Source organism: Neolamprologus multifasciatus, chromosome 8, assembly GCF_963576455.1.
Source record: "Neolamprologus multifasciatus chromosome 8, fNeoMul1.2, whole genome shotgun sequence".
Taxonomy (NCBI): domain Eukaryota; kingdom Metazoa; phylum Chordata; class Actinopteri; order Cichliformes; family Cichlidae; genus Neolamprologus; species Neolamprologus multifasciatus.
The window spans coordinates 26,112,788-26,128,209 of record NC_140446.1 but is presented as its reverse complement, the minus strand read 5'-3'; the positions used below and the strand labels follow the sequence as shown (position 1 = coordinate 26,128,209).

Sequence of the window (15,422 nt, the reverse complement as noted above, 5' to 3'; positions counted from 1 at the left end):
AAAAAATACAGCAGCTGCATAAGACTTTCGAGCACTGGCACTGGCAGACGTATCCCTCGTGACCCTCTCACCTTCTGAGTGATCATCTTGGCCACGACGTCTCTGGCATGGACATCGATGGTGCAGATAGTCATGACCTTCTGCCGATCACCCGGTGTAAGTTGGCCAATCAGCATTGAGATAAGTGTGTTGAGCTGGGAGACCTGTTTTTTGTAGTACTCCTTCATGGCGTTGTCGTAGCCCTCCTCCAGACGTGCAAAAGCCATAGTGACGTCAGACGTCCACCAGATCTGTGTGCAGGTCAAAGCCACCTGAAAAGGGAGTCAGAGACATGGAAACCACTCTGATTCTCTCTGGTAGTTTACTTGTATTCACTCTGAGCTAAAACATCATCTAAATGTAAAACAAATCTAGGAATCGTGCCAACAAAGGCACACAAAACATATGGCTCTGTATGTTTTTTGCATAAAAACCCCCACCATTGGAAAGAGATGTAAAGGAATATTTGAACTGACAAACAGATTTGTTTTGGCTGTTGTTCCCGACAAATGTGGAGACTCAGCTTTAAGGAACGCTACATGGACTGTAGACAAAACAACACCTGGCAGGTGTTGTTTTGTCTGGGTATTAATGGACTTGGCATTTAAAAATAATTCCAGTTGAAGCCTCCTAATACCTTTGCAATTGGAAAGGGTAGGGTTGGAGGATATGCAGAAATAAGGGATACAGATGAGCTAATAAAGACGAGCTTAGCTTCTGAGTGATGCAAGCCAAAAGAAAGCATTCTATCCAATGCCCAACAAGTAGCATCACTGGTCACAAAGAGAGTCTACAAGAGAAACATCCTTGGGTTCCCCTAACCTATGACCTCAGTAAATACTTTTCTGATAAACTTATGGTCTCAAGCACTAGTTACTGTTAATGAAAGAGCATCATGTTCATTTTGTAATTCATGGTCCTCTTTAGTGTCAGAAGGGAGAATAAAGCTGTGTGTGATTTACTGTGTGACCATACAAATATACAGATATACAGGCATTGCAAACTATCTCAGGCTATAAATACACTGTTGTATGGTTTATGTAACATCTGTTATCCTTGTAAAATAAACAATTTCACTATAATGTATTGTCTGCAAAAAAGCCAGTTTTTCATTTATTTATTGGTTGAAGATCACCCGATGATGTATTGCACAGCTGGTGTCACAAATAAATACAGCTTTGTTTGTGCCAAACGACTTCAGGAGTAGCTTGTTATACACATCCAAAACTATTCAGCAGCTAAACAGTTACATCTAATTGTAATAGGGCACTTCACTTGTTTAGGACATTCTAATCGTCCTGAAAAGTAAGAAAATGAAAAACGTTTCTGTCACTCTGAAGTTTGCAGTTTTCTGAAGGGAGCTTTCAAAAGTCTGTGAAAATGACAAAGGGCTTGTGTTGCAAACTTTGGGGATGAAGATTGAAAGAGCTAGAAGATCAAACAACTCAATAGCATCTAACAATAAATGCTAATGAGTGTGTGGGAAATCTAGAAGAGGCTGTTTTCAAAAGGCAAGATTTCTATGTCTCTGCTGCTTTGCTGCTTTGATTTTGACCGTTCTGCTTTTATTGCTAACTTTAAGTTTTTAATTTAAAGCCTGCCCAAAAAATTAATTTGGATTACTAAAAGATTGACCTTCAGTCTTTGTCAGTTACTTCTGGAATAATTTAAGCTAAATATATTTTTATCTTTGCTTCCATGAACACTATTGATCATGGAATTGATTTTAAATTTGCTATAAAGGCCTAACTTTTTTTTTAATTGCTATTCTCTGTAGATTTGGTACCACCACCCAGTTTGAGGGGCAGTTAAGGTTGTTTAACCATCTTTGCAGACTGCTTAGCGACACTGCTGATGTAAGTGAAGCCAGATAACAGAATATCCCAGAAATGTGGAATTTGCTTCATATATCATGTGAACAATAATCACACTAAGGCTGTGATGATGATATCTAGGATCGAAGATTACCAAAGTTATTGACAATAACTAATCAATGATGCATTAAATTAATATGATCATTTTTATGAGATTCATACAAATCTACGTTGCTGTAGTTTCAATTCATCTCTCTGCATATAACTGAGACCTATGACATAGATACATGTCATAGGTGTGTAGGCATGTATGTGTATGAGTTACACACTTATAGCACCGCTGTGCATGTTGAACTTCCCAGCATTAGTATAATCAAAACAATGAGCAGATCATCCAACCCTAAATCAGACCAAGTGAAAAGAGGTAGGAAGTGACCACGCTAACTTCCATCTGTAGCCACACATGAATCAGTGATATCTGGTATGTAGCATTTTCAGGTAAGAATAAGTGGTCCATTATCACAGTCACACATTGGCTATCCATCCATCCATCCATCCATCTTCATCCGCTTTATCCGAGGCCGGGTCGCGGGGGCAGCAGCCTAAGCAGAGAGGCCCAGACCTCCCTCTCCCCAGCCACCTCCTCCAGCTCATCCGGGGTAACACCAAGGCGTTCCCAGGCCAGCTGAGAGATATAATCTCCGGCCTCTTCCCGGTGGGACATGCCTGGAACACCTCACCCAGGAGGCATCCTTGTCAGATGCCCAAACCACCTCAGCTGGCTCCTTTCGATGTGGAGCAGCAGCGGCTCTACTCTGAGCCCCTCCCGGATGGCCGAACTTCTCACCCTATCTCTAAGGGAGAGGCCAGCCACCCTTCGGAGGAAGCTCATTTCTGCTGCTTGTATTCGCGATCTCGTTCTTTCGGTCACTACCCACAGCTCGTGGCCATAGGTGAGGGTAGAGACGTAGATCAACCGGTAAATTGAGAGCTTCGCTTTTACACTCAGCTCCCTCTTCACCACGACGGACCGGTGCAGCGTCTGCATCACTGCAGCCGCAGCCCCAATCCATCTGTCGATCTCCGGCTCTATTCTCCCATCGCGAATAAGGACCCCGAGATACTTGATCTCCTCCACTTGGGGCAGGAACTCATCCCCGACCCGGAGTGGGCACTCCACCCTTTTCCAGCTGAGAACCATATAACCACATTGGCTATATAAAGGATTTTTAAGATTGTGAAAGTAACTATGAGAGGCCCAGACAGGAATTTGGTACCAGTCCAAATAATAGATGTCAGCAGTTAAATCAGTGAAAACATTTTGTCCCCTTTTCAATTTCTGTTCTTTTACTTGTATATTTCTCATGTTTCAGACCATCAAACAAATTTTACTTTTTAGAGAGATAACCAGATTAAATACATAACAAAACGACCAGTTTTTAAATGATTAAATTCTGATGAATTTCTCTGAGAACTGGGATGATGTGAGTAACCTAAAGTTTTCATTCCTAGCATTTCTTTTGATGTCTCACTATGAGAAATTGAGACTCTATATCCCATATACAGGTTCAGATTTGCTCTGAAGTGAGAAAAGGTGTTTTAATTATGTCTGTGTAGTAGCACAAGTGACTTAAGGGTGAGATGTTATGTCCGACGTGGTCAGTAAAATCACTAGCCAATCAGGACTGGCAGAATGAGGAACTATACGAGGCACATCCTATTGTGAGACATCGAAATTAGAGTATTAAAGTTTGACTGTATTGAAGCCGTATTAAATCACTGCTCTGCATTAATGACCACAAAACATCTAAAGAATAGCAGGCCTCACTTGTCTCAGATAAGGTCAGTGTTCATGATTCAATAAGAATAGGAACTGGGCAAAAATGTCACCCATGGAAGAGTTTGAGGTTACAAAAAACTCCCGACCCAAAAGAACATGAAGGTTTATCTCACATTTGTTAAAAACACCTTGATGATCCCCAAGACTTTTGGGATCCAGAGAATATTTATTCTCTGTGCTGACAAAAACAAACTTTCTGGAAGGTTTGCGTCCCATTACGATTAGTGTAAAACTAACACAGCATATTATAACAAGAACATCATACTACAATTCAAACATAGTGGAGGTAGTGTCACGGTCTGGGCCTGCTTTTCTGCTTCAGCGCTTGAACAACGTGGATGGCTCCTGCTCTCAGAACAAGAAAATCTGAGTGCGATGCTCTTGTGTTTTGTGTAGCAGCGTTATCCTTTGCAGGCGGTAGTGACGTCCCTTTTTCGGCTTCATCAGATTAGGGTTGTAGTGTGCAGAGATGGGCAGTAACGCGTTACTTGATTACTTGTAACGTGTTACTGTAATCAGATTACTTTTTTAAAGTAGCGAGTAAAGTAAGGGATTACTATCGCAAAAACGGTAATCAGATTACCGTTACTTTCCCGTAGGAACGCTGCGTTACTGCGTTACTAAAACCGTGATGTTTTTGCGAGAATGTCTCATGACAGTGACGTAAGCGAGTGCGACGTTTGTGACAACAGCTGTGTGCAGATCAACAATGGATCATATATCGAGTGCAGAGAGAGTATGAGCGTGCAGCGTTTAAAGCGTGGAAGTACTGACCTTACTTTGAGTTTGATTCCATAAAAAGTGACAAAAACATTAGTGTCCGCTGTGCGTGGGAAGAAAACTTCTTTTTACAGCGAAAAAAACCCCTAAACAAGCACCGAGTAGCTACAACGTAATGGGAAACTCACAGAGAAACTCGCGGATTCTTCCACTGACCGCTGCGGCACACCTGCACCAGGGTAAACCTCCGCCTACCCGACTCCTGCTTTACAGGTGAAAATAGAGCAACAGGACCGCTAGTCTTTGACTTTACTTATTTTCTGCTGTGTTTTACTTGCATCTATTTGAAAGACTGAGTGTAAACACAAAAAATATTTTATTTTATGTGCTGGAATGTGCAGAAAATAGGTTTAAATATTAAACAAATTTGTTCCAGTCAGAGAATGTTGCATATACTTTAATTTTTGCTTGATGCATAAAGTTAAAAGATTAAAACTAATAAAACAAGTTTTAAAAAGAGACTTTTCCATTTGATTACATTTTGTATGATGGATTTTGCAGAAAAAGTAGAATTGGGCTGAAAGATCTATCACTTTATCACCTATTCAGGTTGTAAATTGTGTTTCTAAAGAGTAACTAAATAACTAAGTAATTAATTGCTTTTGAAAATAAGTAATCAGTAAAGTAACGGGATTACTTTTTTCGGGAAGTAATCAGTAATTAGCTACTGATTACTTTTTTCAAGTAACTTGACCAACATTGGTAGTGTGTAGGAATGGGGGTTGAGGGGTTACTTTCTCTTGCTTTGCTTGAGAGCACTTCCATGGCTTTGGGTTGGTTGTAAGTCCGAACTTAAATTCGATTGGGATGCTTTGGCGTGATCTTAAAACAGCTCTTTCATGTCTGGAAACCTTCCAGTGAGGCTGAATTGAAACAATTCTGCAAAGAATAGTGGGGCATTCATCCACAGTGATCTGAGAGACTTGAAAAATTTGAAAGCTTGAGTTACAGAACACAGGAAGGGGGAAATATTTTTCACAGCATCGTACATCAAACCGAACCTATTTACCTGAGCTGAATAGTCAAACAGCCACTGCTCCCGAGGCTTTTCCTCATAGGCTATTACTGCCTCGGTCATCTCGTGGCGAACTGTGGAGCGCATGGTGTCGAGCACCCGGTTTAACCACATCTCCACCTTACAGAGAAAACACAAAAACAGGCAAATCCCTGAATACAAAAACTAAAAAAATATTGCCATGTGTGTCACATAAGCGCCGATGTCCTCTCTTATCAGTGGACCCTAATGAGGCCATTAATAAGCATTAAAGTGGAAGTGGAGTCAGGCAAACACTACGGGATATAATGGAAAATGAATGAATTGATGAGCTTTAAATGCAAAACCTCCAGGGGCAAAACAGATTCTTTCTATATTTTTTTTTTAAATGTGTGAGTGTGTGTGTGTGTGTGTATTTGCTATCATTACAGAAAAGGACTGGTTCGAAAAATTGTCAATGTCAGCAGTAAGTCACAAAGATAAACACCATTAACGTCTTCAGCATTCGGATCCATCTAGAAATGATGATATCCGAGGCTCCTTTTACCTGTCCACTGCAGTCACAGGCCTGATTGAAAGGGACATACTCTTCCTCCTTGCTGTACATGCCTTGACCAATCTTCGAAGGATTCCCCTCTCCGTCTGTTTCAAATCGCATCTTAGCCATGTTGTCAAACAGCTTGGACAGATGCTTCTGGACCTGAGCAAACGCACAGGATCAATTTACACTCACGCTTTGAAACGTTACAGTGTTGCTTTTCAGGACCAGTGTCCTGCTACACCTCTGCTAGCTGCTGATGAAAGAGATTTTGATGGCGAGTTGTTTTTAACAGTTATTTATTTTTCTGAGGACACAAACAAAAAAACCAGTGCACTCATGATGGAGGTCGGAGTAACATACAAAACTATAAGCACCATTGCCCCTGTGTGGGCACTAAATGTACTACAAAATTCAGCAGCTGTGAGTCAAAAGCTGAATGACACGATGGAGCATAGTGTTAGAAAACCGTTAGTGAAGTAAATTGTAGAAAGAGCTGAAAACATTAGTACTGTTTTTTTCTCATCTGTGTGAACAGACTGAAGCGTTAAATTCACTGCCATCCCTTGGGCATAAATTTGTGAAGCCACCTGGTGTGGGTTGGTCCCATTAGACAGGATGTCCAGCAGATCAGCTGAAGAGATGAAGTAAAATCTGGGAAAGGCCAGACGCTTGGTGTCCAGGTATTCTGCCAGAGCCTTTTCACACAGAGAAAGCCTGTAGAAATAGCACAGCACATGCAGAGTCAGTATGTGTGTGTTTGTGTGAGACGTATGGGGAAGAAACAGAGAGCCGCTGATCTTGGCTGAACTTTCACCTGCTCTGGATGTCCTCCAGTTTACGAAACAGGCCTGGTTTGTTGGTGGCCTCCAATACGTTGGGCGTCTCGTGCATAGCGTTCGCCAGCTCTTTGAAATCGGCATCAATCCCCTCAAAGCGCCTGGAGTCCTGCGGAGGATTTCATGAGGGAGCCCGGCAGGCGTTGATTCCCACAAGAAAGAGGGAGAATCAGAGGTTTAATAGCAAACATCTGGGCTTAAGCACAGCCTGAACATCACGGGAGCAATTAAAAAGTTGTGTAATCTCAGCTCTTAAACTAAGTAAGGCTAATTAATGGATTCTTAATTAACAGCTATTACAGTTATGCTGCTTAGGTTCATATGGCAACAACTGGGGGGCAGGTTGAGGCTTGCATGTATATAAGCTTGACACTGACGGATACCTGAAATATAGAACAGTATGAACTGTGTGTGTGTGTGTGTGTGTGTGTGTGTTTGGTGTGTAACCTCAGGCAGCTGTGAGCGAATGTCCTCAGAGCCAAGGAAGATGCTTTCCAGGTGACTCCAAGTCCGCTGAACCACAAACCAGATGGAGATGACGGAGTCGACCACAGATAGCTTGCTTTGCCATGAAGACACTTCATCCAGGAAGTGTGCGATATACTTGGATGACATAAGGTTCTGCAGCTGGACCTGGTTGTCTTCCAGCGTCTCAATCAGCTCCTCATTTGCACGGAGCAGAGGGAGCTTGGTCCTGTGGTGGGGCTCATACTGGAATTGCATACCTGCAATAAAGTCCATCAGTACATCATAAGCAGGTAAAAAAAACCAAAACAATTAAAATTCACTGTTAGAAGTTAAAAATTCGTGTTTCTGTACCTGTCCATGTGGAGTTGAGCTCCGACAGGACTTTCTCCATCCCCATCTCTTTAACAGCTTTGTCTACGATCCCTTTCACCTCGTCTTCAAAGCAGTGCAGGTTGAGCTGCAGCAGATCAGCCAGAGTGGTCTCCTGCTCACAGACAGCCACGTATGTATGATGGATTATGCAGAAAAAGTAGAATTGGGCTGAAAGATCTATCGCTAAACCTATTCAGGTTGTAAATCTTGTTTTTAAAAAGTAACTAAGTAACTAAGTAATTAATTGCTTTTGAAAATAAGTAATCAGTAAAGTAACGGGATTACTTTTTTCGGGAAGTAATCAGTAATTAGTTACTGATTACTTTTTTCAAGTAACTTGACCAACATTGGTAGTGTGTAGGAATGGGGGTTGAGGGGTTACTTTCTCTTGCTTTGCTTGAGAGCACTTCCATGGCTTTGGGTTGGTTGTAAGTCTGAACTTAAATTCGATTGGGATGCTTTGGCGTGATCTTAAAACAGGTCTTTCATGTCTGGAAACCTTCCAGTGAGGCTGAATTGAAACAATTCTGCAAAGAATAGTGGGGCATTCATCCACAGTGATCTGAGAGACTTGAAAAATTTGAAAGCTTGAGTTACAGAACACAGGAAGGGGGAAAACATTTTTCACAGCATCGTACATCAAACCGAACCTATTTACCTGAGCTGAATAGTCAAACAGCCACTGCTCCCGAGGCTTTTCCTCATAGGCTATTACTGCGTCACTGCTTATGTCACAATACCCAGAACTCAAATCTGGTGATATTAGAGTCACAGTAACAGTGAATACTAGCTAGTTTCAGAGTAACATGGACACACATATTTATCAAAAGCAGACATCCATTTTTTATAATGAACAAGGGGTAACTGTACAACTCTGTCACCTACAAGTAGACATGTATGTTACCTGTAAGCAAAGGTTGCTTAGTTACTCACAGACTATAATGTTGACCTCTTATCACCCACAGCCTTTTTTAGTCTCACTGACCACTAAAAATCACTTTAGACCTATTTAAAGGACTGTATCTAACTCACAGCTAATTTAGAATCACAAATTAAATTAATTAATAATTAAATTAATCACAGGGAAAACATGGAAACTCAGAAAGTAAGGAAGTAAGTAAGTAAAGTAAAGTTTATTTATTAAGCGCTTTTCATAGACAGATAGTCACAAAGCGCTGCACACAGAGATTAAAATAAACAGTACGATAAATAGCAAAATGCACAATATGCACAATATAGAGTTTAAATGTAAATTCAATTCAATTCAATTTTATTTATATAGCGCCAAATCACAACAAATGTCGCCTCAAGGCGCTTCATAAATTAATAAATTTATTTTTATATTTCTAATAAATTAAAAATATAAAAATGTAAAAAGCATTTGGTCAACAGAAAGCTTGTTTAAACAGTAAAGTTTTTAACTGTTTTTTAAAGGATTCCAGGAAGGCCCCATTTAAGGTTTAAAACAGGAAGCTCCGTGCTGAGTGGCGAGCCTAGCCACTGTACAACAGAGCCACGGACCAGGAACTGAGCTGCCTGCAGTTCTTTTGTCAGCAGTACCTCAAGAATAACTGCTAGAATTTTCTTTAAAAAAAGTGAAGAAAATGTTAGTTTTGCTTCGGTAGTATTCGTTGGCTTCTTGCTGCTTGTGCTGCTCATGGAGGATTATGTCATAGTTATGATAGGTTATTCTATCTAATATTGCAGGGTCTTTACCTTTCAATATAAAGGGTATTGAGGTGACTGTTGCTCTAAAATCGTACTATACAATTAAATCTGGATTAATTTATTAAATAAGTAATAGTATGAAAAAACAGATGAGTTGGCACATTTGGTCAGTTTTTAATATGTGACAGATGACAAATGTTTATGCAAAAAATATTGTGTTGCATTAAAAAAAAGTGCAGGGATAAAAGTGCAGGCGCAGTGGTGATGCTGCTGATGCTACTTTGTCAGAATAGATTAGCAGCTGTAGACCAACTTTGATGGTAGTCGAGCAAATCCCTGCTGTAGCCAGCTGAATGTGTATGAGAGGATTTTGTCAGAGCCTTACAAAGCTAGCACTATATAAATCTATATATTAAAAAAAGATCAAAGCAGATCAGTTAGCCTCTGTGATACATTTTTGTACAACTTAAAAGCTGTAAAAACCCATCATCTTAACTTCTGCAGCACAAACTACCCCAAAGAGGAGCTGAAAAATGAATTTGCTTATGTGTGTAAGAACCCCCTCCATTAAAATATTACCACATCTGCCTGGACCTGAATAAATAAAATACTGCAGCTAGTGTGATAATAATGTTAAAATGCTCTAAATGAAACTCCACAACATGTTGGGTTTTTTAAAAATTAGAATAAGCTGTAAACCTGGTCCATGGTGAAGCGGACTCCAGTAGCAGCCATTAACTGATGCCAATGTCTGGATCGTATGGCTGGATTCTGGAGCTCTGCCACAGCCCGGAGGGAGGTGAGGAGGTTCCTCACCCTGCTCTCCAACCCTGTGAAGGCCTCCCACGCTCTAACCTGCCACACACAAGGCCACATATTTAGGACAGAGGAAAGCAGCTTTAAACAGCAGTTCAGGATTTATTCTGAGTTGTACTTTTTTTTACTTTGAGCAGGACATTGAAATCCTTAAATGCCTGATTTCACTCCATTCTTTATTGCTGCTTTATATTCCTGTGGGCCTAATGTACAAATTTACATTAACATTATTATTATTTACTGTGTCCTTACAGTATTATGCTAAAGAAAACTCTATGGACATGGATACAACAGCACTGTAAATATATATTCAATTGCTATGTACAACACTAGGGATGGGTATGACATAAACGGTAGTAACCAGACCGAAAAGCAGCGCACATTTCGGTGCTTTTTTTTCCTGAGCTGTGATACACTTTGAATTCTAGCCAATCATTTTACGTTTCCGAGGATAGTAGGCGGGTCCAGGTACGTACGTTCTTTTAGAGCAGCGCTACAGATTAAAAATGCCCAAGACGAAGCGGTCAAAAGTCTGGCTGTACTTCACAGCAAAAGATGCAAACTCAGCAGCCTGCAACAAGTGCTTTAAGCTGATACTGTGATACTGTCAAAGGAGGTAACACCTCAAATCTGATGAAACACCTGGCGACGCATAGCGTTTTTTTTTTAAAAGCCGAGAAATGCGCCGTATTTGATAGCTTGCTGCGAGACCTCACACCGTGCACATCTACTGCGGGTGTGGTGCCTGTTATCGGGCCTGGAGTTAGCAACATCCCCCAAAAACCCAAAGAGTAGAGTCCTGGCCCCTAGCCCTGCCAGTGTAGCAGAAATGATGAGGATGATGATGCAGCAGCAGCCGTTCTTCTCTGAGTGAGTAGCTTAATGTTGTTCGTGTGTAATTTACGTTGAGTAGGTGAGCTAGCAAACATCATCATAGCTACATGCGGCTGTCTTCTTGTTTGATGGCAGATACTCCCTTCACCCTGGCCAAAAAGTGAAACAGTTAAACATGAGAGGTTTTTGGACAAAGCTTGTGTTTTTTCCATTGTTTAAGCTGCTTCCAGCCCAGAGTGATACCATATATGCCCCATAGCTGCAGAAAAGGCTAACATTGTTATCTTTTTACAAAAAAACAGCTGAACATGAGAGGTTTTTGGACCAATTTTGTGTTCTCCATTCTTTAAGCACCGTTTTGAGCACCGTTTAAGCACTGGCACCGTTTCAAAAGTACCGGTTTGGCACCGGTATCAGATAAAACCTAAACGATACCCATCCCTATACAACACATCTATATATTTCCTGTGGAGATCTTAAATTATCTGTAGGTGTGAATGTGAGGATGAATGTGTTGGCCAAGTTTATAATGTGTTACTGACTGATGATCGGTGCTAGAAGAACCGCAACTCCCGCTCTTTGTTAGCTGGGATAGGCTCCTGCCCCCCGCAACTGTTATTTGAATGACTGGTTAAGGAAAGAGATGGATGGATGAACACGGCATCTGCTGTGACATTACCATAGTCTGAGGATTTCTTACTACTGCATCTTCATATTAAAAGCACCCACCAATCCAAAGTCCACTTTCATTAGGAAATAGTTACAAGAAATACAATGCAAGAGGATAGAGTGTCTGAGGCAGTCGGAACAAGATAATGTTCTAGTTCTTACCCAGGGGTAAGCTACACCAAGTCTGCATGGTTTACCGAAGACACATATCTGAGCAACTCAGTCACCTAATTCATCTCAAAGTGTCTCGCTTCGATCCTCAACGTGTTGGTTGGCAGCTCTGAACACCACATCCAGAACACCTTGGCTTTTGTTGAGAAAGTGAGAGTATGATGTTCAACTTTTGTAAGAGATTACAGGATGACCCCAGCCTCAGCAACAGGATCGATCTCAGCACCGACCAATGTGTCTGCTCTTGGATCTGTGTCGTCATTCCACATATTTCACATACAACGGTTAGTTTGACCCATTGTGGCCAACTTATACATGGAAGAACTGGAAAAGAGGGCTCTGTTATCCTACCCTGGAACACCACCAAGTCATTGGTTCAAGCATGTGGATTCCACCCGGTGAAAATCAAATCTCAGGACGTACCACGCTGGTTTGAGCAGGGAGTCAGAGCGATATGTTAGATGAAGAGCTGAATGTTTCACTGCTGTTTCCAGCATCATGCTGTGTGAGGTGGGAAATTTGATCATAGTTGAGCACTGAAAAAATTCTGTTTATTAAATACAAGGCTTAAATTTCAGAGATTTTTATGCAAGTATATGAAGTATGCAAAGATTGTTTCCAATTCAGCATCAGTAAAATTCCCATATTGGATGTTTGAAAAAGAAATTTTGTGGATCATAAGTATTTTGACTTTTAATATTCACGTCTCTCCTCTCACCTCTTTATCCAACATGCGAATCTCTTTGGAAAAACGTTTACATTCCAGTTCCATGTCCTCCACGTTGATCTCTCTCCAGGAAGTTGTCCTCCATGCTGTCATGGTGGATTCCACCATGGTGATCATGTCCCAAAGCTCCTTCAAGAGAACCACCTCATGCCTTGAGAATGAAACAGAGCACAAAGTTTATTAATCTGACATGAAACAGCTCAGATACTGAATGCAAGAGAGCATCTCTGTTAAATTAATGACTCTAAATTAGTTTTAAATGTATCAGTGTCTTGTGATGTTTGTTCATTTTTTTCTTATTCCATCGTTGGGCTTTACCTGCATTGTCGGAGCTGTCTGTACTCTGACACAGTGACCTCAAACAGGCTGGCAGACTCCACCAGAGAGGCCATAATTGCCTCCCGTTCCTGGATCTGCCGGTGGAATGCATCCAACATCTGGCAGGGACTTTCACTTTCAAACCTGGACAAATGCATGAACGCACACAGGCACCCATCAAAACACACACACACAAACACACACACACACATTTGCACAAACTCAGTATAAATCACACCGTGTTTAGGTAATGAAAGGCTCCGGTTTTCGCTAAAATCATCTTATACCCTCTGCAGGATAACCAGAGGAGAGTCCCAGTGCTGTGACAGTTAACAATGACTTCCATGACATTAATGGGAAAATAATCACCAGGTTATTAAGAGACCAATTATACACATAAGTAATCTGACAATTACACATTATGACGAAGCATCTCCACCTATGAATTAATTATCATTATGTTAGGATTCAATTAGCCTTGTCGGATGTGAGAGCCTCGAGATAACGCTTCTCTATTATCTAGTCAGAAGGTTAGGAAGGTGACATTCTTAAACATTCAAAGGTCCTCACTCAACTTCATCACCAAAGGAAAGTTAAACAGGAAATGTTCTGGAAAACTCTAATGAGGTGGCACATTATACTTCAACATCCCCTTATTTAGCACTAGCAGAAGCAGACAATAGAGAAATAATTGGAAGAAATAAGCTCATCTGTCATCTTTGTGCCTTCAGTTACATTAGATTCTACATAAAATAAATAGTAGTGCACAACAGTATTTTAAGAGAATATCCACTTTTTCTCATAAATAAATAAATCTGGGAAATTGTAACAACTCTGTAACTTGGGTTAATGCGTGAACACAAATCCTTTTCAGTATCTAACTAGCATTAGCTTGTTAGCAGGCCGCAATTAGCTGTTAAACTACCATTAGCTTGTCAGCTGACTCAACTAAGAGAACTCAGCTACTGTCATGACTGAGGCTGTATCCCAATTCAGGGTCTGCAGCCTTAAAGGCCGCATTTTAAGGCCGATTACGTCACCGCGACGCGACGAAGGCTGTCCCAATTCGAAGGCTGCTCGAAATGCGGCCCTCAAATGCGTCCTTCATTTCCCTGAATTTTAAGGATGTGGCGGTGTAGACTTCGTGGCCCAACATATCCCAGAATGCATAGCGCGGCGGTGGGTGTGGATAATTTTGCCGAAAAAAACGGTGGATGAGGGGCGCCCGAAGAGTAAACTTAAGTAAGTACTGAATATTATGTCACTTATTTATGTGCAAATGTTTAATAACGAAGAACATTAAAACATTACTGTTGGCCACATGTCGGCAAAGTTATGTGACATTAGTGACGTTTGTACTAACTTGGTTTTAAAGCCTTTACTTTAAAATATACGCCGTTCAATAGCTGAGCTTAATCTTACAGAGAATGATCAAAGCTCATGTAGAAACAAACAAACAAATGAACAAAAGATTTTCTCCTTCATTTCTGTCAAACAAAGCTGTATGAAACATTTCCAGCTGTTAGTATCATGGTTGCTAGGCAACCTGGGCAGCGCAACGGAGGCTAGACCGTCCCATTTCACAAGCCTCGCACTTCCGGCCTTAGCGGTCTTTAAGTACGCGGCCCTTGAGGATCGTTGAGGCTGCGTACTTTAAGGCTGCAGACCCTGAATTGGGAGACAGCCTGAGACATGATGAGTTTCACCACTATCCAACAGCTATAGTTATGGCTATCAGCCCTGCCAAACGGTCCGAACCGAAGGCCAACTCTGATTCTGCATTGCAAGGTCTGCAAACAGACTTCTGCTAATCACTGGCACATTTGCTGGCAAAGTGGCACTAAAACAGACACTCAAACACTCCCACAATACGCTCAGCAAGCCAAAGCAGTTTGGCAAGCATTCCTTTGCAGCAGCTGCCATAAGGAACCAGGAACATCAATCTCTGGTGTGTAGTTTTACAAGGGGAGCATCTCTGGTCCCAAGGAAGGCTCAAAAGGTCTGTCATGAACACACATGCTCTATCACAGACAAACATGGTGTTTTTGGAGCTTTAGTCACACAATGCAACTCCAATAGTCAAACATTTTGTCCAAAGAACCAGAGAGTGTTACATTGTCCTTTTAATGTAACTTTAATGTATCTTTAGCAACATAAATATGAACACATTGACAATAATGGCAGGATAATATATAATAAATGTAATTGTAACATTAAAATTTCAGCACAGTTGTTATGTATCTTTTGTTTGTTTTTTAACCGATAGAGGAGATTCACAGCCGCTGCAGCGAGACAACTGAACTGACCCCAGATCCGATGGGATTCTGGATACTTTATTTGAGCTTGACTGCATTCCTGTAATACTACCCTTGATCCTATAGGGCCTTGTGTTAAAAAACTCAAGCATGGCAAAGAAAATCTGAAAGGGATGAGGAAACCAGGTTTGAAAAAAGAACACTGTAACTGCAGGATTGTGTACTTCTTTTCTCTCTGTATTCCACCTCAAGAAAGATATCTGTGTTCAGGAAAATTACG

At 41.1% G+C, this 15,422-nt stretch overlaps 1 protein-coding gene across 2 annotated transcripts in view; it reads right to left on the bottom strand.

Annotated features, from left to right (window-relative positions):
- Positions 1-15,422, bottom strand: part of dnah9 (dynein, axonemal, heavy chain 9) — a 223,534-nt gene that overhangs the window by 166,852 nt on the left and 41,260 nt on the right. For both annotated transcript variants that reach the window (XM_085171014.1, XM_085171015.1), the window contains 10 exons: positions 12,888-13,031; positions 12,561-12,720; positions 10,052-10,207; positions 7,664-7,796; positions 7,292-7,569; positions 6,823-6,953; positions 6,596-6,722; positions 6,015-6,167; positions 5,483-5,608; positions 72-311 (listed from right to left, as the gene is read on the bottom strand). In XM_085171014.1, the coding sequence (XP_085027140.1) occupies positions 72-311; positions 5,483-5,608; positions 6,015-6,167; positions 6,596-6,722; positions 6,823-6,953; positions 7,292-7,569; positions 7,664-7,796; positions 10,052-10,207; positions 12,561-12,720; positions 12,888-13,031 (1,648 nt within the window). The remainder of the gene's footprint in view (positions 1-71; positions 312-5,482; positions 5,609-6,014; positions 6,168-6,595; positions 6,723-6,822; positions 6,954-7,291; positions 7,570-7,663; positions 7,797-10,051; positions 10,208-12,560; positions 12,721-12,887; positions 13,032-15,422) is intronic.